At 42.5% G+C, this 24,659-nt stretch overlaps 10 protein-coding genes across 10 annotated transcripts; 4 read left to right on the forward strand and 6 right to left on the reverse strand.

The window, feature by feature from the left end:
- Nucleotides 1-7: 7 nt before the first annotated feature.
- Nucleotides 8-1,689, reverse strand: LOC133838913 (uncharacterized). The gene is given in 4 exon segments (XM_062270168.1): nucleotides 8-603; nucleotides 667-789; nucleotides 791-1,400; nucleotides 1,467-1,689. Coding segments are annotated over 4 exon segments (1,134 nt in total). The 5' UTR covers nucleotides 1,625-1,689; the 3' UTR covers nucleotides 8-360.
- A 121-nt stretch (nucleotides 1,690-1,810) lies between these two features.
- On the forward strand, nucleotides 1,811-3,822 carry LOC133838917 (sodium/potassium-transporting ATPase subunit beta-like). The gene is made up of 2 exons (XM_062270173.1): nucleotides 1,811-3,066; nucleotides 3,161-3,822. The coding sequence occupies exons 1-2, from the start codon at nucleotides 3,039-3,041 to the stop codon at nucleotides 3,733-3,735; spliced, it is 603 nt and encodes a 200-aa protein (XP_062126157.1). The 5' UTR covers nucleotides 1,811-3,038; the 3' UTR covers nucleotides 3,736-3,822.
- Nucleotides 3,823-4,080: 258 nt separating this feature from the next.
- Nucleotides 4,081-6,561, forward strand: LOC133838907 (probable glutamine--tRNA ligase). The gene has a single exon (XM_062270161.1). It carries the CDS (start codon nucleotides 4,159-4,161, stop codon nucleotides 6,481-6,483), a length of 2,325 nt encoding a protein of 774 aa, XP_062126145.1. The 5' UTR covers nucleotides 4,081-4,158; the 3' UTR covers nucleotides 6,484-6,561.
- On the reverse strand, nucleotides 6,507-7,097 carry LOC133838922 (peptidyl-prolyl cis-trans isomerase NIMA-interacting 4). The gene is made up of 2 exons (XM_062270177.1): nucleotides 6,940-7,097; nucleotides 6,507-6,885 (listed from the first exon to the last, which is right to left on the reverse strand). Exons 1-2 carry the CDS (start codon nucleotides 7,013-7,015, stop codon nucleotides 6,569-6,571), a joined length of 393 nt encoding a protein of 130 aa, XP_062126161.1. The 5' UTR covers nucleotides 7,016-7,097; the 3' UTR covers nucleotides 6,507-6,568.
- A 181-nt stretch (nucleotides 7,098-7,278) lies between these two features.
- On the forward strand, nucleotides 7,279-16,617 carry LOC133838920 (eukaryotic translation initiation factor 1A, X-chromosomal). Its single transcript, XM_062270176.1, has 3 exons — nucleotides 7,279-7,433; nucleotides 7,499-7,796; nucleotides 15,785-16,617. The coding sequence occupies exons 2-3, from the start codon at nucleotides 7,593-7,595 to the stop codon at nucleotides 16,025-16,027; spliced, it is 447 nt and encodes a 148-aa protein (XP_062126160.1). The 5' UTR covers nucleotides 7,279-7,433; nucleotides 7,499-7,592; the 3' UTR covers nucleotides 16,028-16,617.
- LOC133837537 (venom peptide isomerase heavy chain) lies at nucleotides 11,206-12,720 on the reverse strand. Its single transcript, XM_062268333.1, has one exon. It carries the CDS (start codon nucleotides 12,640-12,642, stop codon nucleotides 11,371-11,373), a length of 1,272 nt encoding a protein of 423 aa, XP_062124317.1. The 5' UTR covers nucleotides 12,643-12,720; the 3' UTR covers nucleotides 11,206-11,370.
- Nucleotides 16,618-16,655: 38 nt separating the features above from the next.
- On the reverse strand, nucleotides 16,656-17,638 carry LOC133838923 (uncharacterized). Its single transcript, XM_062270178.1, has 2 exons — nucleotides 17,485-17,638; nucleotides 16,656-17,427 (listed from the first exon to the last, which is right to left on the reverse strand). The coding sequence occupies exons 1-2, from the start codon at nucleotides 17,501-17,503 to the stop codon at nucleotides 17,141-17,143; spliced, it is 306 nt and encodes a 101-aa protein (XP_062126162.1). The 5' UTR covers nucleotides 17,504-17,638; the 3' UTR covers nucleotides 16,656-17,140.
- An 81-nt stretch (nucleotides 17,639-17,719) lies between these two features.
- Nucleotides 17,720-20,888, forward strand: LOC133838905 (WD repeat-containing protein 3). Its single transcript, XM_062270158.1, has 2 exons — nucleotides 17,720-17,965; nucleotides 18,022-20,888. Exons 1-2 carry the CDS (start codon nucleotides 17,808-17,810, stop codon nucleotides 20,639-20,641), a joined length of 2,778 nt encoding a protein of 925 aa, XP_062126142.1. The 5' UTR covers nucleotides 17,720-17,807; the 3' UTR covers nucleotides 20,642-20,888.
- Nucleotides 20,644-23,178, reverse strand: LOC133838910 (stabilizer of axonemal microtubules 1). Its single transcript, XM_062270164.1, has 4 exons — nucleotides 22,980-23,178; nucleotides 21,914-22,912; nucleotides 21,401-21,863; nucleotides 20,644-21,015 (listed from the first exon to the last, which is right to left on the reverse strand). The coding sequence occupies exons 2-4, from the start codon at nucleotides 22,874-22,876 to the stop codon at nucleotides 20,957-20,959; spliced, it is 1,485 nt and encodes a 494-aa protein (XP_062126148.1). The 5' UTR covers nucleotides 22,877-22,912; nucleotides 22,980-23,178; the 3' UTR covers nucleotides 20,644-20,956.
- A 135-nt stretch (nucleotides 23,179-23,313) lies between these two features.
- Nucleotides 23,314-24,657, reverse strand: LOC133838914 (uncharacterized). Its single transcript, XM_062270170.1, has one exon. It carries the CDS (start codon nucleotides 24,328-24,330, stop codon nucleotides 23,332-23,334), a length of 999 nt encoding a protein of 332 aa, XP_062126154.1. The 5' UTR covers nucleotides 24,331-24,657; the 3' UTR covers nucleotides 23,314-23,331.
- Nucleotides 24,658-24,659: the final 2 nt, after the last annotated feature.

Raw genomic sequence — 24,659 nt, forward strand, 5'->3', positions numbered from 1 at the left:
GAATTAATTATTTAAGAAATTCCTTTGCATTTGGTTGGACAGGGATTCAATTAACTAACAAATTACAAATCAGGGATTATAAATAATTATTTTGGCAGATCGATTGAAAATTTTTTTAGATAAACTACTTAACAGCAGTATTGGTTAGTAAAATAGATTGGATTTAATAACTTAAAATTCAAGGACTGCTTACAATTTGATATATCAAGAACTTCTGGCCAATCGACTGACAACAATAGATTAGATTCCACAAGTCTTTCACAAAATATATTATGTTTAATTAATTATAATGTCGCAAAACTTCTAGTTCAACTAGTGTACCCTATACTTCTAAGCCTCCTTAACAATCCTTTCAAATCCTCATTCGTAGACTGTGTAATGAATACCAGCGCTTGCAGTCTCGGTTATTGTTGGATCATGCACTTCATTCTCCTCGCTCGAGCGCTGCCTGCCCTCGATTAGATAATCCACCTGAGGATTGCGATACTGTTGAAAGGAGGGTTTAGTTTTGAGTATGGAGTCCTCAGGCAGACGCATGCTTGTCACTTTAGCGGTGAGTTGTCGGTTGGCCAGACGTTCCTCCGCCTGCTTAATACGCAATTCCTACCAAGAAATGAGACAAGATTAAGATTATAGCTGACCACAGTTTATATCTGACCTCCATACCTTGACTTTCTGCATGAAGTCAACTTGCAGATTAGCTGATTCTGTGAGTGGCACTAGCTGAATCTCTTTGTGTTGGATGAGCGGTGGCGTTGCTGCCGTCACCTCCCAATATTTACCCTTTTTTGCGTATGCGTTCCTTGGCCGGATCATGCACATTGGAAACTGTGGTTCGAAAAGGTCTAAACTTCTCGCGTTCGCCTGTCGTTGCCTGCACCTCAGTCTTTTCAATGAGATACAGAGCGTGTTGCTCCAGTGTTGCGTCAGGGGAACGTTTAGCCAACTTGGACACATCAATTTCAATTATTTGAGCTGGGACAGTTTCACTGGCACTGCTGGACACGCTCTGATCTGCTAAAGCTGAATCCGGTGATGCAGGCGCTGGTCCAAATGATGCAATGTCGGCCAAATCATCGGCGGTAATCAAAGTGGCGGGCGGCGGCAGAACTTTCACTTGTCGCTCGTGCATTGTACCTTGGGCAATGACACGCAACGGATCCATTTCCTGCTCGTCGTCACTGTCTAGCACATCGTCCACATGCGAACTGTCGTCCGCTTGACTACGACCTTGCCACTCAAGATTATTAAGAGTCGTCTTGCCCTTGGACGCAATGTTCAGTTCGCCAAGGAGCTCGGCAGCGGCGTCTACATCGTCCCGACGTTTAATCTCGGCCAGCAACTTATCGAAGGCCTCCTGTATGCGCTTCCCCTTGTCCGGCAACAGTTGTAAACGTTTTCTATGGAACAGCCAAACAACATTCAATAAGCGTTTCTCTTTCAAAACAATTCCCATGCAAACTTACTTGGATGCTAACAATTTGGCTTGCCTATCCTTGATTTCGAGCAGTTCCGGATAGCGCAGCGTCTTGAGATCTTTGGCATGATGTTCCTTAACTTGTGCAGTGCCAGGAATTCTGTTCAACGGTGGATGAGCAGTTGGTGCACTCATCTTATTTGACATTTGGTTGTAAACTCACTGTTTATTTGCCGCGACATGCGTTAGGGTTACCATTCTTGGAAGTTTACAGTTATCGATGTCGATAGAAAAATACCAACCGCAAGTTATTATCGGATAAATTTTCAAATATTTAAATCACAGTTGACTGTCAATTTGAGTCAAAAAAAAACAAATATTACAGCATGAACTAATAAATAAGTAATTAATTGTAACCATGCCGAACGTATTAGTTAAGCCTAAAGGCCCATATGAGCTTAATAAGCGATTTCGGCATATGGAAGAACGTCAAATGGAATGGAATCGTCACCAGTTCAGGAATCAAAAGAAAAAAACATAAATGGCGTTTACTTAAATTACTTTCTTATTATTTTGCATTTTACATATTCTTAGCTGCTTTTTCAATTGGTTATTTTATATTTCTTGTAAGGCTTCTCATACCTGCTAACCATCCACGTCTGCCAAAGGGAACAGGACTATCCTCCGTACCAGGACATTTTGTGGGAAATGTGAAATTAATACGTTACAAGGAGAATCAAATAAAGGAATTAAGTCCATATGTTGAGCAACTCGACAAATTTGTTGCAAAATATGGCACAGAAGGAATGCGTCATTTGAGATCGTGCAATTTGGATAATTATTGGGGATACGATTCTGGACTTCCATGCATTTTACTAAAACTCAATTTTGCTCTTAATTTCGTAGCTGTTACCTATGACGATTCAATAACACTTCCCAAACAGGTGCCCAACGATCTATATGATTACATTCTGGAATTGTCAGAGGAACATCGCACAAATCGCATTTGGGTAGCCTGTAATTTCATGGATAACCAAACTATAGCGGATATCGAATATGTTCCCTATCGCTATTACGATTCGGATGGATTATTTTTAAAGAGCAATTCGTTTATACGCTCAATCTCTGAGAATTTAACCGATGAAGTTACGAAAGAGGATCCAGCATACCGTCGAGTTATTGGCGTTCAATTTCATAATCTTCCAGTTAATCAGGATGTTTATGTAAAATGCCAAGTGTGGGCGAAAAATATTCCTCTAAGATTCGCAACGACTGTATTTGTACTACATGTGGAAGCACTGAAAATTGAAGAGAAAGTGGAGGACGATTATTCATTATAAATCAAAGTAAACATAGCACATACATATGTATATAGAAATTGAAACTAAACGCAAACATTATCAAAAATATATTTCAGTCCTATTTGTGCATATCTACATATTATATATTTTCCTGAATCAAGTAAAATATGCCAGAAGACCATATAATACCCGCTGGAGACTACAGAATCCGCAAGAGATTTCGGAACGAGGAGATCATACGTCGCAAGAGAGACATGCCCTGGAGTAAAAAAAGTCTTGGACCTAGACCACAATAGACTTTTTGGACGTACAGCTTGGGGATGGTGCAGAATTATTGGATTTTACCTTGTATTATATTTGCTTCTAGCTCTGATTGTTGTATTCTGGATTCTAATATTCGTTCATTTCTTGTACAAACCTGATCGTCCCTTGTGGCTCAAAGGTGCGCCTGGTGTTTCAATAGTGCCCACAGGAATGAGTACAATAGATTTTCACCCACATGACGAAACGGAAATCGATCCCATAGCCGACAATATAGATCGATTTTTTAATAAAGTCGAAGCAAGTGGACGGAGTAAAAATGTTTTCGATGCGTGCAACAGGGACAAAACATGGGGTTATTATACGAAAGAACCTTGTGTGTTCGTTAAATTGAACAAAGTGTATGGATTCGAGCCAGAAACTTATGAATCAGAATCGGAGCTACCCAAAGATAGTCCCAGTGAAATAGCAGATTTAATGGCCCAATATGGTGGTTTTGCAAAAATTTGGTTAACATGCGATGCGACTGATGAGGAAAACTCGCCATCAATCAACTATATACCCTATCCATATTTTGATACAAGCACCGATATGAAAGGTTTAAATCGTGTGGTCGCCTTACAATTAAGCGAAATGCCTACAAACGAAGATATAACCATCATCTGCAAAGTATGGGCTAAAAATATTCGCATTGATATGGAATATCGGGGTACTGGTCATACAAGATTCTCGATTAAGGTGCGTGGAAAGGCGTAGCTCTATTACAAAGTTTGGGTTTAGATTATTTACAAAATTATATTCAGCATAAGGAAAAATAAAATTATTCTCCCTTCACAGGATTAATTACATATGTAGTTTACAATTTTAGATATTCACATAAATGAGTTTTCTATGTAGATATGATTTTTTGAAAAGATCGCAGTAGAATCAAGTTATTACTCAAAAACAGAAAAGTTGTTCAGCTTGAATAAGAATTCACTTGCAAATTAATTAATATCTTAATGAAAAAAGTGTATTAATATAATTTTCAATACATTTTTATATGCAGATTTAGTACATTTTGCAGATCGATAAATTTAAAAAATTGTGCTTCGGTCACACTGCATGGGTGAGTGAATGAGAGGTAGGGATTTGCCCTAAGAGCAGAATTTCGTCAGCAGACAACGCGTCAACGAGAAAATGGCAGGCGAGGATTTGATTGTCCAGTTCCAGCAGCTCGGCATGAGCGAGCAGAAGGCCAAGGAGACACTCAAGAATGCAAATGTGACCAAGAATCTGCAACTGGCGCTTGCCGAAACCAAATTGCCGCTACCCGATGGCGCTGGCATGTTGCTCTACCACATGGCTAGCAAACTGAAGCCACAAATTGCCGGACAACTGCCGCTACTGGTGAAGTATATAGTGGAACGCAAGCTGGACAATACTCAACGTGTGGATGCCGCTTTGGAATACTTACTCAAGTTGGGACAGAAGAAGAACACCACTGTTGATGTGGCTGAATTGGAACGCGAATGCGGCGTTGGAGTCGTCGTCACACCAGAGGAGATTGAGCGCATTGTGCAGCAAAAGATCAAGGGCAGCTATAAAGAGATACTGCTGGAGCAACGCTATCACTTTAATTCATTTAAGATAATGCAGGAAGTGCGCAACGAATTGAAATGGGCGGATGCCAAGTCCTTGAAGTCGGCCATTGATGTGGAAATCTTTGATCTACTCGGTCCCAAAACCGAGGGAGATTTGAAGCCACTGCCCAAGCAGACGGACAAGCAGCCAAAGGCCAATGCAAAGGCCGAAGTCAAGACAGTCGCAGCTACTGAAACAGATGGCGCCAATACGATTGCCGAGCTGATGAAGACCAAGGTGCATTTCCATGCGCCGGGCGAAAACTACAAGACCGATGGCTATGTAGTCACCGAGCACACGGAACAACTTTTGCGCGATCATTTGAAGGCCACAGGTGGCCGCGTGCAGACACGTTTCCCACCCGAACCCAATGGCATACTGCACATTGGCCATGCGAAGGCGATCAACATTAACTTTGGCTATGCGGCGGCACATGATGGTGCTTGCTATCTGCGCTATGACGACACGAATCCCGAGAAGGAGGAGGAGAAGTTCTTCATTGCTATACGTGAAATGGTCGAGTGGTTGGGCTACAAACCCTGCAAGATCACCTACTCCTCAGATAACTTTCAGCAACTCTACGATTGGGCTGTTGTCCTGATTAAGAAGAACCTTGCCTATGTGTGCCACCAGAAGGCCGACGAGCTCAAGGGTTTCAATCCGCCACCAAGTCCTTGGCGCGAACGTCCCATTGAGGAATCGCTCATTCTGTTCGAGGATATGCGACGCGGTAAGATTGATGAGGGCGCGGCAACGCTGCGTCTCAAGCTGACGCTGGAGGAGGGCAAAGTGGATCCGGTGGCGTATCGCATCAAGTTCATAGCGCATCATCGCACTGGTGCAGCGTGGTGCATTTATCCCACTTACGATTACACGCATTGCCTCTGCGACTCCATCGAACAGATCACGCATTCGTTGTGCACAAAGGAGTTCCAGTCGCGTCGCTCCTCCTACTATTGGCTCTGCAATGCTCTTAACATTTACTGCCCCGTGCAGTGGGAATACGGACGTCTCAATATGAACTATGCGCTGGTGTCCAAACGCAAGATCGCCAAGCTCATTACTGAGCACATTGTCCATGACTGGGATGATCCACGTCTGTTCACGCTAACGGCGTTGCGTCGTCGTGGTTTCCCTGCCGAAGCCATCAACAATTTCTGCGCTCAGATGGGCGTCACAGGCGCCCAGATCTCTGTTGATCCCGCTATGTTGGAGGCCGCTGTTCGGGATGTTTTGAATGTCAGTGCACCACGTCGTCTCATTGTGCTGGAACCGCTGAAGGTGACCATCAGCAACTATCCGCATAAGGCAGCCGTTGAGCTTGAAGTACCCAACTTCCCACAGAATCCAGAGCTGGGTACGCACAAGATTACGCTAGATCGTGTGCTCTACATTGAACGTAGCGATTTCAAAGAGGAGCCGGAGAAGGGCTATCGTCGTCTCTCCCCGCAGCAATCGGTTGGCCTGCGTCACGCTGGTCTGGTCATAAGCGTTGAGCAAGTAGTCCGTGATCCAGTCACTGGAGACATCGTAGAACTTATTTGTAGCAGCAAATCGGCGGAGGAGGCTGAGAAGCCCAAGGCGTTTGTGCAGTGGGTGTCGCAGCCCATTCAGCTAGAGGTGCGTCTCTATGAGCAGCTGTTCAAACACAAGAATCCGGAGGATCCCAACGAGGTGCCCGGCGGCTTCCTCAGCGACATCAGCGCCGACTCAATGTCCGTCCTTTGTGCCTATGCAGATCGCTCCTTGAAAGGCGTTAAAGTGTACGATAAGTTTCAGTTTGAACGCATTGGCTTCTTTTCGGTGGATCCAGATACAAATGGAAGCCACATAGTGTTCAATCGCACTGTTGGACTTAAGGAAGATGCAGGCAAGAAGTGAAAAATGATAAAATCAAGCTCACATGATATTTTTATAACATATATTGAGAGACCACAATAAATACGATTTGTAAAATCACTTTTGCTCATTTCTTTCCCTCAACCATAATAATGTGGTAACCAAATTTCGTCTTAATCGGTGGATCGGTGTAAACGGGATTGTTGACAGTCGAAATGGGCAAAGCGAAGGCTGCATCCTGGAAGGGTCCGACCATGGCGCCGCGTATCTGCCAGCCCAAGTCGCCGCCTTGGCGTGCCTTATCCTCGCTGTAAGCGGTCGCCACTTCGGGAAACTTTTGACCTGCCTTAAGCTTCTCCATGGCTTCCATAATCTTGCCTTGCTTCTCGCAGAGAATGTGCCGCACTTTCACAGAGTTGCCGCCCTTCTTCTCCTTGCCAGCACCTGTGAATTACACAGTGTTAGTTGGCTTTAAGCTAATGTGCATGCATATTATACTTTTATCCTCCGCCGCTGGCTTTTTTCCACCTTTTGCGGCATCCTTTCCGCCTTTTGCATCCTTTTTGGGTGGCATGCTCTATTTGTAAACAACAACTACAATTACCAAGGTTGCCACTGCGATGCTCAGCACATGTGTGCTGCCACTTGACAGTATTGTAAAATAACAAAAAAATATCGATAAAACATAAGCAACTCTATGTGAGTGATTTTGTAGAGAATACGGTATATTATAATTTATTATAAATAATAAAAATAATGCAATTAGTATTACATTTATACTTTTATACCGTTTCGGTGTAATTTGATTAGTTTTGTTATGTGTAATAGATTAAAATCAATCAATTATCAAAGAAAATTGTATTTTTGGTATATTTGTCTGTAGAAAATGACATATTTTGGTATTCAGTTTGTGGTCACGCTGCCAACAACTCGCCTCCCCGCTCCTTTTCACTTTAGCGAGGCAAAATTTGTCACATTTCCTTGGCAAAATTGTAAGTTTTGTCATTGTAAATCAAGTGTAAATAAAGTAAAAACGTACCAATCTCTTTCCATACAGTGCAGTTAGTGATTGATCATTAAATCATCTTGGGTAACGTCAAGACTAAAGCGTAACACAGCAGACAAAGTAACACTAGCAACAACGAAGCAAAATGCCTAAGAATAAGGGAAAAGGTGGCAAAAATCGTCGTCGTGGAAAGAACGAAAATGAATTCGAAAAGCGTGAACTGATCTTCAAAGAGGATCAACAGGAGTACGCACAGGTGACCAAAATGCTGGGCAATGGTCGCTTGGAGGCAATGTGCTTTGATGGCGTCAAACGTCTGTGTCATATTCGGGGGAAACTTCGTAAGAAGGTAAGTGCGTGTGAGTGTATGTGATGTGGGTGTATGTGTTAGCCTTTCTATGTGTGTGTCTGTGCGTGCGTGAGTATCAGTGACACGGTGCGCTATTATTTGTGTGGTAGTGTGTGTGTGTGTATTTGTTTGTGTGCGAATACGCGTGCATATCGAATCGTAAATTGCAATGCGCTTTGCTTTGTTTGCCGCCCTTGGGGAAAACAAATTATCAACATTTTCGCTATAAACAAAGTGTACAAAATTATTAATATTTTAGTATTGACAATTTAACAGCTGCATACTGCTGCCTTGCATTTGTAAATTCGGAGAGAGCATTTCTCTTTTGCATTTTACACTGTCTCTGGGCCAATGGCCTTCAAAAATTGCAAACAATGGCGAATCATTTCTCGGAATTCTTATGTACATCCATTTCTATGTACGCGTCTGTACCTAACTTTATACATACTTTCACTGTCGTATACTAAGATTTACGAAGCGCTACCTGTTCTCTTCTCTTTGGGTTTACACGTCGAATCTCTTTAAATGTCACGTCCAATGTTTTTTCAGTCTTCTTTGTCCATTTCATTTTGCTGCCTACTAAATTCAAATGCCAGATCTCTAATATTAAATATAATACATATTTTACTTGAACAGCAAGGCATTACAATCATTACTTTGCCTAAAGAGACAATTAGGAATGGAAGAAAACAGTCTCCTTAATAAATAATAATACGTATGTGTAGATAGATACCTAATCACGCTTGAATTTCATTAATTCGTCTGCAATAATTATCGAAATTGACAACCGAGTAATCTATTTAGGAAAATGTCCCAGTCACTAAGCGTTGATAAATACATATGTGACCCATTTTTGCATTTGATAAATTTCGTGGTATTTACCTTTAGAGAAGATATCTTCACTATTTGTCTAATCATCATGTGGATAATTTTAGTATTTATACTTTATGTATTTCATACTAAACTGACTACATTTCATAATTAGTTTCTTTAGAACTTATATTTTTTATACCTTACTTTTATTTGTTGATCGAATTTTAAAATTAACATTAATTGTCAGTTCTCTTGTTATGTGATTGCACGCATCGCCTATTGAAAAAACATTTTAAAATACAAATTACTATGGATAATTTTAATATGTATGCTACATATATGTATATCCTATATTTATATGTATAGAAAACCATCTTAGTTATCTATTTTATTGGCTATCAAATCTACCTTTATACTATATAGTAAACTGTAGAATATGTAGATATTTTCTAATAAATTACGCATTTTAAACTGTCTATAAACTAGACTCGATTTCATGGTACTTTCCCTTTAATGTCTATGAAATCTACGACGTCAATACTAAATGGTAAACTTAAGAATATCCTAATATTTATACCCCCACGTATTTCTTAATAAATTACCCATTTTTGTCTCTAGATAGACCAAACTTCGTGGTACTTACCCTTAAGGAAGTATCTTAGATGTCTGTCACAACAACGACGTCACAAATTGAACTACGTAGAGCTGTAAACTGCGTCATTGATAGCAAAGAAGAAACCTAGACGTTTGATTAATTTACAATATTTGACTACGTAACCAAATAATGTCCAATTTCATATCGGAATTCGCATAACACAAAAGAAACAAGAAATCTAATTACCAGATAGCAACGACAGATGTAAACTTAAATAAGCCTTGTGAAAATCAATTTAAAACGCATTTGCAATAGCACAGCTTGTCATAAAATGGCACACTTCTATATAGTATAGTACATATATGTTTGTATGAATGTATATTACCAAATGTGGACATATCGCTGACAAATTAGCACGTGTTGATTGGTCAAAGTAAATTGGGCATCATGATTATAATCACAATCGCTGCAGCGCAATGGAATCCATTGATTAGATATGAGGAAAGCAAATGGCAAAGACATTTAATAAATGTACATAAAGTACGTCGCAATAGGGTTATAAAACAACATCGCTGTTAGCCAGGCTTATGTAAATGGACTTTAAATTAGGTTTTGTGGCCTTATCAGTAAGGTCATTTTTGTTGCCTCACAATGACTTAAGGTTTTAATTGTTATGGCAAGGCGCCATTTCCCCAGACTAGTGCCAAAATTTCACCATATATTTTAACCGTAATGTAATGTGCATACCTTAGATTAAACCTGCAGAGTGCTGCTGCTACTAAGCAGTTCATATTTAATCTTTCGAGTGGTTTGCTGGGGATCTGTAACGTCTCAAGTGCTTTATTCCCTATAATAATGATAGTCTGCTACTATCAAACCTGTTGATATTCTCTTAAAACAGCGGGGGGTAAAGTTGAGTCAATATTTTGATAGCTACTAAAGTTGGAGGCGTGTGCTAAACTTAGAATTGCATATACTAAACCCGTAGGAAATGTCTATTGGTTAATAGTCGAATTGTATTTATTTTTACTATATTTCGATATAAGATCAGTTCGATCATTTCTAAAATTACAGTATTTTGTGCAGTTAATTCTGTTTTCTAATCAACTCGATCTTAATGCAGTAAAATATCTAATAAATGGCCTAACTTTTTGCATAGTTCAAATACTTCGGGCTATAAAGATTTTTTCCAATATGTATTTCGTTTGTATCCAAGATCCAATGTTTTATATAGATCTTTTCTTGCTTACCCTATTTCGTTTGTTGCCATTTATATTACCATGTTCTATATAAATCCTGCTAATCGGTTAAAAAGCAAAGAAGATAATTTCAAATAACGCTTGCTAGTTTATTATGCATTGTTAGGAGAATAGCTATAAATTTTGTATAATCAATTATTGCCTTAAAGTTAGACAACAGTTGTAATTCATAGGGGAGGTAAATACCCGCTGGTGGTTGACTCAAGTCCCAAAACCTTATGATCGATTTGAAAATTTAATTTCCTGGAAGCGATTAACCGTGTCAGCTGTTATGCTGATGATTCCAAAGTCCACCAAGATCTGGGAAAACATACTTTGAGCCATTCGCAAACATGCTGTCAATCATTAGGCAGGCGGCATGGATACGACGACGACGACGAGGCTGAGTGCAGTTGTAATCTCCAGACTTAATCTCTGGTAGATTTCCCTTGGAACACGCTAGCGTGTCAGAGTCTAGGCGAATGTTGAGTCAAGGCCCATGCTCATTTTGCTAATCTGCCGACATCTGCGTGACTAATGCACGACTCAAAAAAAGAAAACGACGAGTGCCGAGCCCCGTTAACTTATCTATGAACGCCACCCTGGAAACGTAAAGTCAATTTCACAATAAACACAGTTTTTTTTGGACTGTCAGAAATGATACTCGGGAAGTGTAAAAATATATATCTTTTTTTTTATTAGGAACACATTTTTTGCGTCTTGAAACTTATATTACTAGGATTATTAAGGCAGTAACATTTGCTTTATATAAGTTTATTACTTAATTCTACTGAGATTAGCTTTAATAAGTTATTTTTGGTTTTGTTTTTCTTTGAGGTTATCATTTAATTTTGTTGTTTTTTTTTCGATTTTTGCTTAATTCGAGCTGCGATCAGGAACTGTATCCGTCCTAGAGTTGTTTTCTTCTTTACATGAATTGTGTGGCAGTGGTGATGATCTGATTGATCCAATCGGTGAACGCCGAGACGCGCACAAACACAGAGGGCGCGTTCTTCTGGCCACATGGCATGCGTCCCCAGGACACGATGCCGATGACAATGTTGCTTTGATCCAGATGCGGTTCGCAGCACTCCTGCATCAGGGGTCCTCCCGAGTCAGCGGTGCAGATGCTGACTCCTCCAGTGAGTGGCCCAGTGCAGAGATTCGTCTCGTGCAACTGGAGGCCGGAACGTGCGAGAATCTGCTCACAGAGCGTCATATCCAAAATGGGCATATTCGCCTCCTGCAGCTTGTGCGGATAGTCGGGCACAGCTGTCATCGAGACATTGCCCCAGCCGTAGAGCGTGCCATAGCCCTCGGGTTGGGCATCCTGTTCGGGCAACGCTGCCGCCTGCACATACTCATTGAACTCGAGCGGCTTCTTGGTGTAGATGAGCGCAATGTCGTAGGGATTCACTCCGCCCAAGTACAATTCGTGGCGCACATAGTAATCGATGTTGCGCATCTGAACGCTGGCCGCCTCGCCACGACGATTGTGGATGTCATGGCTGCCGGCAACGATTACCGAATTGGCCACCGCCTGCGGTGAGCTGAGGCAGTGAGCGGCTGTGAGTATCCAGTGCTCGTTGATCACAGTGCCGGCACAATAGTGCACCAGACCCTGATCCGGTGTCCTCATCTGAATGCTGACCACGTATGGAGCCGAATGTGCTTGCGCCTCACGCTTGGCCAGAAACTTTTTGCTCCAGTGCGTCTGTTGTGGCGACTCGAGTGTGCTAATGCGGTTCTCCAACAGTCCATAGCTGGACAAATCCATGGCCATGGTGCGAGCAGCCAAGCTGCTGCCTCCGCTGCATTTGCGGATGGGCAGCTGGCCGCTGTTGTGGGCAGCTGAGCTGAGCACAACCATTATGCTGGCTATTGTTGTGAGTAGCACTGAGTAGATACATCTGTAGGATATGAGCATGATTATGTCCTCGCTCTGATTGCAAGCCCCGCACGTTATTAAATTGCTGCTGAGCGTAATTTTGACGGTTTTCACGTCGCGAACTAACGAAAATTGCTTTTTATAGTTTTTGTTTTTTTTGTTTTTGTTTTGTATTTGCGTTGAGGTTGTTGTTTTGTGTTGCTTGGTTGTGGATCGTGTGTGGTTGGCAATATCAAGCACACACACTCTTTTTAACTTTTTTGCTTTGGTGTGTCGATAACACTTCACTTGTATTCCCTTTAGCTTTAGCATGGAATTCACTTTCAGCCGAGCTGATTTGCCGTAATTGTTGCTTCTCTGTTTGGAGGTACTTTAAAATTTGCAGTTGCCTCTCGAGTCGGGGCCGTATTTATAGCAAAGAGTGTGCGAAAATGCCAAAAGAGAGCGAAAGAAATTCAAACTGACTTCAAGCGCTGTCATTGGCTGATTACGCTTTTATCTAACAGCGAACTTGAAAGAGAGTGATTGAGAATGCGAGAGACTTGCTGTTATCAATTTGATAAGAAAATTTGCGTCTACTTTTATTAAACTCTTTTTTGTTGCCTTGTGAAATGCCCTACAGATGTTTGAAAGGTCTGTTGTTATGCAAGGAATATTTGCAATGTAATACAGATTCAAATAAGCCAAATCATAATGTTTAAATTATAATTTCTATATGTTCACAATGAATCATTCGAATCAGTGCAGTATTAGCTTGTCTTCAATCTATAACAAATTGGTGGCAATTACTTTGTTGCATTTTTATTTTAATACCTCAAGACAGATAGTCAATGACATTAAGAAAGTGTATTTAAAAGTTGTCAACTAGCCATTACAATCTTGGGTTTTTTTATCCATTGATGACTATATAGGCTCGCTATTTCAATCAGATGAAGCGATATTAGGTTGCCCCTGTCTATATATAGTATTGCTTTCATATTGGCACAGTGACACCTGCTGTTTGAAATACCAGAATACCAGAATGATGACGAAGTGAGCCCCACTCGAGGTAATCAATGCAGCGTCCCTCACCTGCCCCGGCCTTTGGTGCGGAGGGGGGCAATAACACAATCAGCAATTAGTTAACAAACCGTTCCATATTATTGGCGCTCATCGGGTGCTTCCCAGACCCGTGCCATGCCTGGCTCTGGTCTCGTTATCTATCTGTAGCGCTCTCCCGCCCTTGGGTAATATGCCAAATTTGCAGCGCTTTAGTCACGAAGCGTGTATCTATATTACCTGCCAGCCATATCGTAGCGCTGCGCTCTGATACTCTGATATACAACTATACTCATGCCCAAACATGTCCATTTCCTAATTATTTGATAGGGCTAAGCCAGTGCCGCACGCCATCACTCACACGCTTCGTCTTATAGCTGGCTGTTGTCTGTTGCTCCTTTTATGATTAATACTCCAAAGTTCAATCACAGTCCTATGTGTGTGGTTATTTTGATGGTATAACGTAATTCTTGAATTATTCGCTCGCTTAATGATACTTTTCAGGCGAATTCGTTATCAGTTTTTCTTGTTATCACTCTATTTGGGATCACTTGGCTATATGAATATGTATGTGTCATATTTAATGCACTTACTATGCTACCAGGTATTTATTGCACTCACTGCTCTAATAAAAAATACTACGACCAGGCCAGGAAGTTCAAACTGAGGAAATGAATTTTATCAATGGGAATTCACTCCGCAAGTCCAGAATGCTGTAGGTCAGTTACCTCAAACGTTGAGTAATTGTCCGAGTTGAATTCGTGAATAATTGTGTATTAAAACTAAGTCCAAATATTTGCACGTATTTAACTCTTCCGTTGACGTCAATGGATTGCTGAAAACCCAGCAAACTAAAATGCTATGCTAGTCATATCTTTAACGTTTGATCGTTTTTAAAGTACTTTTAAATGCAGTAGTAAATAATTAGTAGATGTAGATAAGCTTCTCAAAAAAATAAAAGGAATTTGATAACTTCAAGTGGCTTAATGCGATCTTAACGACCACCAGCATTCCTTTTTAGCTGAAAAAATGCATATTTATTAATCAAAGGCTAAGATAATGATTATCTCCTAAGTTCGTAAAGTGAATACCATAAATTAATCACTTAGAATTAAGCTACTATAAAAGAATAAACCTGCACATTCAAAATTAGTTTTCCTTACAACTAATAAATATAAAAATCGATGTCATGGTTTCTGATTTGATATAAAAAGTTCATGTTCATTATTACCCATAAACTATATAAAAATTAGTCATTTTTATAATACATAGTGCTGAAATCAGCAAATTTTATTCAATTCTGATAATACTTGTATATAAGTTTTAAAGAAGATTTCTTCCTCTCGATATTGAATTTCGTAAATAATAAGCGTGCCACCTGCTCATAATGTACGAAAATAGAAAGGATTATAAATGTGCTGGTATTTATTGGAAGTGAGTAAAAGAATTTAACGGAAGTCCGATAAATATGGATTTATTAGGTGCAATAATATTTTAGTACAAATTAATAAAAAAAAAAAAAAGTATACCATGTAAATACTTATCAAAAAATAAGTGTGAATATGGGCGAAAAAGTAAAAAACACGTATCAAAACATTCGTTTAATTTTTATAATGATTGATCTTGATTAGCATTAGAGCTATTAATGATTTTGGATTAATTATTCTGTTTTAAGATAATTGCAAAAATGAACGAATTTTTATATTTTATCGTAATGCAGACAAAAATCCATCCAATCAATCTTAGCTCTAAATATGCAGTCAATCCAAAACTAACCTTTACCTAGTTCTAATTTTCGCCAGAGAACTGCCAAAGAATCTTTTTGTTTAACTATTTTTAATATTTATCATTTTATCTCCTAACCAGCTTAAGTGCGACTTCCTTGCTAATCTTGACGTCATGTTCATTCATAAGATTATTAAAAAAGATTGTTCCGTGTTGTCAGCCAAATTAGTTCTCAGTCAGTCTTGACAAGCCTTTCAGAACACAACAAATCTACGCACTTGTTATAAATGTGTTTTCAATTGATAATTTGCTGATAATGATGCGAGTATCTGCAACATGAAAAAAAGACACTCACGTGATTAGCAGATTATGAATGTTGTGCTAGAAACATGCAGGTTATTTACTTTTATTCTATTACTTCGAATTCGGAAATATTTTTATTTAGCAAACACATGAAAAATGAAGCAAATGGTTGCGCTTCATTGTGAAATACTCAGAACTCTCTGGCGCCCATTTATTTTAAGATCTGCTATCTAAATATTACAAGTTGTTGAGTCACGCGAGTTTCCCAATGAGATACGTGTTCAACAGTTGTATGTTTGCTAATGAAATTGGAACATGTTTTGTGAAGTGTCTGATAAAATGCTAAACAGCTTGTTAAATGCTTTTCTCCCTCTTCTTTTCATTGCAGGTGTGGATCAATCAGGGCGACATCATATTGGTGGGTTTGCGTGACTATCAGGACTCAAAGGCTGATGTTATATTGAAGTACACACCCGATGAGGCCAGAAATCTGAAGACGTACGGTGAATTCCCTGAATCGGTGCGCATCAATGAGACAGTCACATTCGTCGAGGATGGCTTCGATGAAGATATTGAGTTCGGCGATGAGATCAGTTCAGAGGATGATGCTGATTCCGTTGACAATATCTGATTAACAAAAAATAGAGAAGCAACATCGGGGGCGATAGCAGCAACAACAACAACAACAATAACAGCAACAACAGAAGCATCAGCCGAAGAAGTAGGGAATTAAACAAATTTGTAAAAAGCCGACAACAAAACAAAAACCAATCTCCCTTCACCACAAAAAAAAAATAAACAAATAAATAAACATCAACACTCACACCTTCCTTAAACACTCACAAATTCACACGGACAAGCTTCGAGGAAAGAGACTAGAGAGCAATACATCCTGTGCGGCATTAGTAACAACTGCAAGCGAGAAAAGGAAGTGACAAATCCATTATTGAATTCAGCAATAAATCTTTAACAAATTTAGCGTTATTCTTCGACAAATTTCAAAACTTTCTTTTATTATTCGGATGCCAAATTTCAATAGTTCGCTTTTCATCCATCAATGTTCAATTATGAAATGAAGTCAACAACACCAAGTAGATCTTGTTATAAAACGAAAATGAAAAAGCAAAAACAAAATATTGAAAATTGAAAACAAAGCATCATTACGAGACACAAACAATATATTATTTGAATTAAAAACACAAAAAAAGAAAAGAAAAAAAAGCGAAACGATATTATGTAGTTACTTTTTTAAACAAACCAAAACGGATCAACTAAAGGATAATGAATTAAATACAAATGGTTCTACATACATATAGGGTAACATTTTGAATTGTAGCTAGCGAGTAAGCAAAATCAAAAGTAATCATCTCGACAACAAAATATGATATATCGATGTGTTATTCGTAGATGTTCTCAATTTGATTTCCTCCATCAATTTTTGTGTTCTCCCTGCCAGATCAGCAGAATCTTTCAGTGTTCCTTTTTAATTTTTATTATTGATTTTTGTTTGGTTCTTTTTACCTAAAGTCATAATATTCCACTTTGCTGTCCCTTTGCATTCAGTTTTTATACGAAGATAAATAAATGCATATGAAAAAGTAATGATTATTGTAATTAAGAAAGAACAACAAATTTCAATAAATAGTTAATTTAACCGAATGCAAAACAGCAAATAAAAACGAACGAGTTTCATTTTCTTTGGCAGACACAAACACGTATTTATTAAATGCACAGAAATAGCAAATTACAACTCTTCGTGACGGGAGGGAAACTTCTTTAGGATGGCATGATATAGATTGTAGAATGCATAAACTGAAACCGTTACAATAACAAGCAATGCTCCTCCAAATGCGATGCTCAGAAAATTGCCATCAATAATGCCAGCAGAGCGATGGCGTTTTGTGGAAAAGATTTCCTCGGTTGAGGCTGGATTATTCTGTTGCTGTGCCGTACGCTCTGCCATCAAACGCTTCATGGTACTCAAGCGTTCCCGCAAAACCTCCACAGATTCCGTGTCCAAGTCCGAAGCCCCTAAAAATATAACCGATTTGGATACCTTCGAATGCAACAAATATTTAAGAAGCTTACCGCCTGTTTGTGTGGTCATTGTTTTAGGCAATAATTCCTGGCTGATTATGCTTCTAATATGTTATTATTTAGGTATGCTAACGGGTTTGGCAGGAGCACCAGGGTGTGAAACAGGCGCATGTGCATAACGGCCAAAATATCGATTTCACTGTTGAGTATTGCTAAACACTAGCGCGCAAGTGTTGTACAGCGAGTGAGCCCATCTTATCGATAAGTGGTATTTTTGTCCAATTTTAGTCACTTTTTTAATAACATTGGCAACACGTGCAACGCGCGCACATTGAGTGTTTGTTTTTAGTTGATGTACATTTAAATGGTTTAAAATGGGTTTAACTAAACAATATTTAGCGTATCGTGTGATAGACAGTTTCAATATCATCGCATCTGGTCGTAGCAATGTGAATTTCGCCGTTGTCGATAAAAGCGAGGGACGTTACGTTGCGGCTCCGGCAGCTGAGAATGTGATTATCTGGGACTTGCGGTGAGGACCGATTTTAATTTAATAGTGTTTAAATTATAAATTATATTTTTTCATAGAATGGGCGATCGTAAGCTGACGCTGCGTCGCGAGAAACATGAAGTTACCGCCTTGCGTGTCTCACCCGATCATCTGCACATTGCCGTTGGCTATGCGGACGGCGTGGTTCAGATCTTCGATCTCAGCTCGCGCACGTATTACGATGCTATCTGCTCGTTGGCGCTGCACAAGAATGCTGTCAGCATACTGCGGTATGATGCACATGGTATGCGCTTGGTTAGCGGAGGTCTGGACACTGAACTAGTCGTTGTGGATGTGGTAGAGCAGGCTGGACGGCAGCGCCTCAGTGGTCATAATGCTGCCGTAACAGATGCACACTTTCTGCAGCGATTGGTGGATCAGGATGTAGTGGTCAGCTGCTCAAAAGATACACAAATCAAATTTTGGAATCTGGAAACACAGTTCTGCTTCAAAACCATTGTCGACAATCGCACGGAGATCTGGGCTTTGGCTTTTATCAATGATCTGATGGTTGCAGGAGCTGGAGAGAGCGGCATGAATGTCTATCGACTACGCAAACGAGACACCAACGATGGTCAGACACTGGAGTCCGCTGTAGAAGGTTTGGCTATCGATGATGAGGATACAATTAGTCCGTTGAGTGTCAGCAACTGTGGCACCATTCAACGAGCGGGTAAGGGACGTACTGTCAATCTGGTTGCCGATCCCAATGAGCGTGTGATTAGCTGTCATGGCACCAATGATCTCATCGAGAGCTTTTACATTTGCACACCTGAAGAGGCCAAGAGTCGTCTAGCCAAGCGGCTGAAAAAGGCTCGCAAGAAGGCCGAGTCTGCTGAAGCCAACGAACAAGACGATGAGCAGCTGTCCAAAGAGCTGTCGCTGAGCGACGAAATCAAACGCCTAGAAAGTATAAAGACAAAGCAAAAGATCAAATCCATTGATGTGCTGCTGGGCGAGAATAAAGAATTGCGAGTTTTGGTCAGCTTGTCTAACAATAGTCTCTGTCTTTACTCGCTGGAGGCATCCTTGAAGTCCCGCAAGGCAGCAGACACCAGCGTCAAAGTGTTGCGCTCCCTCACACGACTTGGACATCAATCGGAGGTGCGTTCCGTGTGCTTCAGTAACGATTCGCTGGCCATTGGCTCAGGTGCTGGTGATTCCTTTAAGCTCTGGGATCGCGATGCTATGCAATGTATGCGCACAGTGTCCACGGATTACATTCTATGCTCACGCTTTGTGCCTGGCGATCGATATGTGCTGCTGGGCATGAAGAGTGGCGCACTGCTGATTGTGGATGTCGGCGCTGCGGATATTATTGAGAGCATCCCCGCTCATGAGAGCGAACTCTGGAGCATTGCACTGCTGCCGGATCAGAAAGGTTGTGTGACGGGTAGTGGAGATACTACACTGAAGATCTGGAGCTTCGAACTCATCGATGCAGGCGAAGGAGCTGCCCAAACCAAAGTGCTGTCGCTGCTGCACAAGAATACCCTGAAGCTGGAGGAGACGGTGCTCTGTGTGTCCGTCAGTCCGGACATGAAGTATCTGGCCGTGGGTTTGTTGGATTCCACTGTTAAGGTCTTTTTCCTGGACACCTTCAAATTCTATCTATCCCTTTACGGCCACAAGTTGCCAGTGCTCTGCATGGATATCTCCTATGACTCGCAATTGATTGCTACCGGTTCCGCGGATCGTAATATTAAGATTTGGGGCCTCAACTTTGGTGATTGTCATCGTTCGATCTTTGCGCATGACGACTCGGTAATGTCACTACAATTCATACCCAAGACACACATGTTCTTCAGCTGCGGCAAGGATGGCAAAGTGAAGCAATGGGATGGCGACTCTTTTGAGAAGATTCTCACTCTTCCCGGTCACATTGGTGAGGCACACAGTCTGGCTGTCTCCCCTAATGGTCGGTATCTGGTCAGTTGTGGCTCTGATCGCACGTTGCGCATGTATGAGCGCACCGACGAGACGATTGTACTCAAGGATGTGCAAGAAGAGGAACGCGAGCAACAGGAGAACGAGCAACTAGCCACCGGCGAAGACAACACTGTGGCACTGCTGCCTGGCCTGAAATTGCCCTCTCGCAAAACTGTTGGCTCTGAGCAGGCAGCAGAGTCGATTATGGAATGCCTGGAGATCTCGAAACAATTCGAGCTGGAAGCCGAAGAGAAGGCCGAGCCGCATCCTTTGATGTTGGCGCTGCAAGTGAAAAATCCCAATGATTTCCTGGTCGCTACACTTGTGCGCATACGCACCTCCGACATGGAGGAAGCGCTGCTGTTGCTTCCCTTTTCTATCGTCTGTGAACTGCTCGAACGTCTGCCCGCTTTGATCAATCAACGACCCGACGAACTGGAACTGCTATGTCGCGTTACCGTATTCCTTTTCAAGGTGCACATGAAACCCATCGCAGCGAGCAAAGCGATGAAGCCGCTGTTGATCAAGCTGCTCGATCTGCTTAAGCGTGATGTGCAGCAACTACGCGATGTCCTGGGCTACAATCTGCATGCGCTGTCGCTGTTGCAGTCCGAGGTGGAGCAACGAGAAGGCGTCCAACTGTTCCGGGAGGCGACACAGATCAGGCGAAAGAACGAGAAGAAGCGACGCCAGGCGGTTAAGCGGCGCATCCAGATACAAATGGTTTAAGATGTGTTTAATGTAGGACTTTAATTTTATCAAGATAATCTACAATAATAAGATGCATTATTGTAACACAAACGAGCATCACTTGCAATTTTAGCCAGGAAGCGGGTGTAATCAACAGAGATAAAAGAATTGAGTGAAATGGTGAGTGTATCTGATGGGGAGGGGGAGTGGGGAGGAGCGGGGTGTGTGAAGAGTAGCGTGTTGTCTGTGGTCGATAATTTGGAAAACATAAAACACACAACAAAAACTGGACAAAAGTGGACGACAGTGACGTCTGACGTGAGACATAGGGAGCAATGAAAAAGTATTTCCGATTCAACAAATGCCAGCCTTTGGATAGCTGCCAGCATCGGCGGGTGCATTGCCACAAGGACCTGTGAGAGATGCAATGATGGTTAGCATTAGTAGTAGTCGTGATTTGGGCTAGAGAGAAAAGATTGGCAAGATTTAACTCCAAATTTGTAAGCTCTATTATTACCTCAAGAAAGCAAATGTCAATATCTAAATTTTAAAAAACTTAATGGAAAATGGAAAGAAAAGAAAGAAAGATGGTTTGTATATCTAGCTCTAATTGTAAGAACGTTCATATAAGCGGTCAGGTGGACAAGGTAATATCGCCTTATTTGTTAGCATATCCAAATTTCTTTAAAGAAGCCTTAGTCCGTTAGTTATAAAATGTAATGTAATAGTTTTTCTATCGTCGTCCAGGCTAACTACAAATAAAAATAACCCTCGCAATACTCCTTTCACTATACTCACCGCCGCAACGCTGAAAAGCACCAGGTGGCCCGTAGCTGAGCTTCTGTATAGAGCACTTCTCCATAGCGCCGCTGGGTCGGCAGTAGGTGGTAGCACGGGCCCAGGGTAGCGGCTCCTTGGGCTGCACGCAGTTGGGCAGATAGCTCAGCTTGTAGGTGGTGCAGTTCTCCATGGGCCCGCTGTTGCGACAGAAGCCCTGGCGCGGCTTGACCGGATCGGGTCGTGGGAAGCACGTTACATCCACTGGCATATAGCTCAGCTTGTTGACGGTACAACGCTCCATGGCGGTGCTGGGACGACAGAAAGCCGTGAGCGGCATAATGGGAGCACGACGCACATGTGGCTTGGGCACAAAATCGTGCTTCTGTGTGGTCATGGCATACATGGGTCCATCGAAACGCAGTCCATTCTCCATGGGACGTATGGGCGGTGTGCGTTCCGTGCAACTGGGTTGATACGAGAGCTGCGGGACTAGTAAATTAGCGAGAGTTTGAAGAGGAATATAGTCTTCACCTTCTGCACGGTGCAACGCTCGAGAGGCTCCGTGGCACGACGGAATGTGTCGCGTGGCATGATGGGCATCGGTTTGGTGCGCGACGCATCCACGGGCATGTAGCTCAGCTTATAAATGGTGCTGGAGGCGCCAGCATCGTTGCCCAGAAACTTCAGACTGTTCATGGGCAGCATGGGTGCAGTGCGTCCGGCATTGCAATTGGGCATATAGCTCAAGTTGTACGTGGTGCAAATGTTCTGATAGTTGGGCGGCACACAGCGTATTTTGTCAGCCCAGGGTGTTGGCTCCTTGGGTGGAATGCAGACCGGCATATACGACAGCTTCTGCACCGAGCAACGTTCCATGGGTCCGACGGGTTTGCAATAATGCGAATTCTGTGGCATTAGCTTGGGCGGCGGATTCGCGCAAACATCCACCGGCATGTAGCTCAACTTCTGAATGGTGCATCGTTCCATGGGCGCTGTCGAGGTGCAAATCGCCACATGCGGCAGGCAAGGAGCACGCTTCACATTGCCCTTGGGCACATAGTCGTGTTTCTGAGAAGTCATCGCATAAATGGGACCCTCAAAGCGCAGCCCACTCTCCGCCGGCAAAATGGGCATCGTGCGTTGCGAGGGACACGGCGGCATGTAGCTTAACTTCTGAACAGTGCACTTCTCCATGGGAGCAGTATTGGCGCTAATATGATTACAGGGGCGCACCGAGACGGCGGCCAGACCGGGGCCACAGTTGCCGTAATAGGAGCGTCTGTAGATAGTGTTCGTGTCCATGGGTGCATTGGAGCGCATTAGATGCGACTGTGGGATTATGGGCAGCGTGCGTGCTGGCTGCTGATAGCAACAGCCGGAGTAGTCGCCACAATCGCAGGGCGGACACGAGGCGCCGGGTGGACAGGGTGGATAGTCCACGGGCGCCTGGCAAGGATCACAGGATGTGGGGCATGCATTGCAGTCGCCAGACATTGTCCGCAGGCCGAACCGAAAATCAAACAATTAAATCTGCAAACGATCCTTTTATATTATGACAAACTTTACAAAGAGAGTCTGTAAGGTCTTCACCACCCACCTGGTTTAAGAAAGCGTGCTTTGTGGCACGCTTCTTTTGACGAGCGTGTAATACCAAGATCCTTAAGGAATTGCCACTTGTTAAAGGAAATAATTTTGTTTGCCCCGAGTACAGAATAATTGCTGTATCGTTAACACATCCGAAAAAAGAAAAAAATATAAAATTTTGCTTTGACATACAACGATGAAGTATTTACAGATTATACTGAGGCTCCCGGCTACGGAAGACATAAAAAATGTCGAGTCTCGTTTGAACTTTGCTCCACAGGCAACTGTGTTCAATGTTCAACATTAACAGATCTCACCACCCACTCTATACAATAAAATATTAGGCATTTACTTTCAATAATACTTTATTTAGACATTTCCATTGGTTGAAATCGAACACTGCTAAATCCGTAGTTGAGGTAGTAGCCACGTTGCCTGAGCATCTCGGCAGACTGCGAATCGATCGATATAATAAGTTTCATGAGAGGTCCCGACTGTGCACGATAAAGCATGTGCCAATCGTCGACAGCCAGTCCCTCATTCTGCTCATCAATCAGGCGCAGCGAATACTTCACCGAACTCGTCGCCAGTGCTGGAAAGATGCCCGCAAAGACCCGCTTGAAGGGCACTTCAGTCTCGGGTATCACCTGCAACGAGGCGCCTTCCCAGGGACGCAGTCGCGTGTCCATGGCACGCAGCCAGTTGACGGTGTCGATGTCGTGGCAGCTGACCGACAGCCAACCTTGGCGAAAATAGCAGCCAGAGAATTGTGGTTTCACGGTGTCCGCATCCTGTCGCTGTATGAGATCGATAATACTTTGCTGCACCGCCTCCAGCTGCGGCACACTCCACAGTTCGCTGGGATAATCGCCCGGTAGTATGGCCAAATTGAGGCATTGTGTCTCCTCTTGTACCGGCTGCTGCACAACAGGCTTTGCAGCAGGTCCTCGTAATACTGGTGCTCCAAGACGCGCTTGCACTGGCAATCGTTCGCTTGGCGCTGGTGAAGGAGGCGTCGGCAACGAGATGGACATGAGCGGCTGAATTGATTCTTGCCAGCTGCCTGGCGGCTCATCGTAGTTATCCTGTTGCTGAGGTGGCCTGCGAATCGGCTGCTGAGCCTGTTGTTTAGGTTTCTTGCCAAACTTCATTGGTTGTAAAGCCCGCAGTCTAGCCTCATCTGGATTCATCCCGGTACGCACGAAATGATGGAAACGCTTCTTGGCCGCACCGCAGAGACGAATTCGTTCCACTGGCTGGTCATTGTTATATTGTTGTTGTTGTTGTTTTGGTTGTTTTCGGTTTTTGTTCATTCTAGTTTTGATTCCCACGAGTGTAGGGGTCGGGTAGGTCGACCGTGACATAGCCCCCAGTATCACGGCAAGGCGATTTGTAAAATTGCAACCGGAGGTCGCCAGGTATCCGGAGGTCACCGTTCGAAGACAGCAAAATTCACGCAGCTGCCATGCGGGCCCATTGGCACGGTTGCGATTGACACCAGGGCCTTGCGGGTTTTATCGAGTTGTCCTCTCTAGATCCGCCATATTCAGTCGAAAGCAGTAGCACCTCGAGCAGGATGTGGCCAATTAAAGGTCACGTATGGTCGGTCTTAGGCAACACACAGCATCAGCATCAGTGTCTGCCTCTGCCTGCCACCGTGGCACACACACACAACGATGTGCCACAGCAGCAG

This window comes from Drosophila sulfurigaster, chromosome 2R (genome assembly GCF_023558435.1).
Source record: "Drosophila sulfurigaster albostrigata strain 15112-1811.04 chromosome 2R, ASM2355843v2, whole genome shotgun sequence".
Classification (NCBI taxonomy): Eukaryota; Metazoa; Arthropoda; class Insecta; order Diptera; family Drosophilidae; genus Drosophila; species Drosophila sulfurigaster.

Excerpts from the sequence above, each read along its gene's own strand:
- LOC133837537 (XM_062268333.1), bottom strand. The coding sequence starts at position 12,642 with ATGCTAAAGCTAAAGGGAATACAAGTGAAGTGTTATCGACACACCAAA.
- LOC133838920 (XM_062270176.1), top strand. The coding sequence starts at position 7,593 with ATGCCTAAGAATAAGGGAAAAGGTGGCAAAAATCGTCGTCGTGGAAAG. Across the intron at positions 7,797-15,784 it reads GGGGGAAACTTCGTAAGAAG|GTGTGGATCAATCAGGGCGA; the intron begins GTAAGTGCGTGT and ends TTTTCATTGCAG.
- LOC133838914 (XM_062270170.1), bottom strand. The coding sequence starts at position 24,330 with ATGTCACGGTCGACCTACCCGACCCCTACACTCGTGGGAATCAAAACT.
- LOC133838907 (XM_062270161.1), top strand. The coding sequence starts at position 4,159 with ATGGCAGGCGAGGATTTGATTGTCCAGTTCCAGCAGCTCGGCATGAGC.
- LOC133838905 (XM_062270158.1), top strand. The coding sequence starts at position 17,808 with ATGGGTTTAACTAAACAATATTTAGCGTATCGTGTGATAGACAGTTTC. Across the intron at positions 17,966-18,021 it reads GTGATTATCTGGGACTTGCG|AATGGGCGATCGTAAGCTGA; the intron begins GTGAGGACCGAT and ends ATTTTTTCATAG.
- LOC133838910 (XM_062270164.1), bottom strand. The coding sequence starts at position 22,876 with ATGTCTGGCGACTGCAATGCATGCCCCACATCCTGTGATCCTTGCCAG. Across the intron at positions 21,864-21,913 it reads AGCGTTGCACCGTGCAGAAG|CTCTCGTATCAACCCAGTTG; the intron begins GTGAAGACTATA and ends CTAGTCCCGCAG. Across the intron at positions 21,016-21,400 it reads TGCTTTTCAGCGTTGCGGCG|GTCCTTGTGGCAATGCACCC; the intron begins GTGAGTATAGTG and ends CATCTCTCACAG.
- LOC133838917 (XM_062270173.1), top strand. The coding sequence starts at position 3,039 with ATGGTGCAGAATTATTGGATTTTACCTT. Across the intron at positions 3,067-3,160 it reads GAATTATTGGATTTTACCTT|GTGCGCCTGGTGTTTCAATA; the intron begins GTATTATATTTG and ends TGTGGCTCAAAG.
- LOC133838922 (XM_062270177.1), bottom strand. The coding sequence starts at position 7,015 with ATGCCACCCAAAAAGGATGCAAAAGGCGGAAAGGATGCCGCAAAAGGT. Across the intron at positions 6,886-6,939 it reads GCCAGCGGCGGAGGATAAAA|GTGCTGGCAAGGAGAAGAAG; the intron begins GTATAATATGCA and ends TGTAATTCACAG.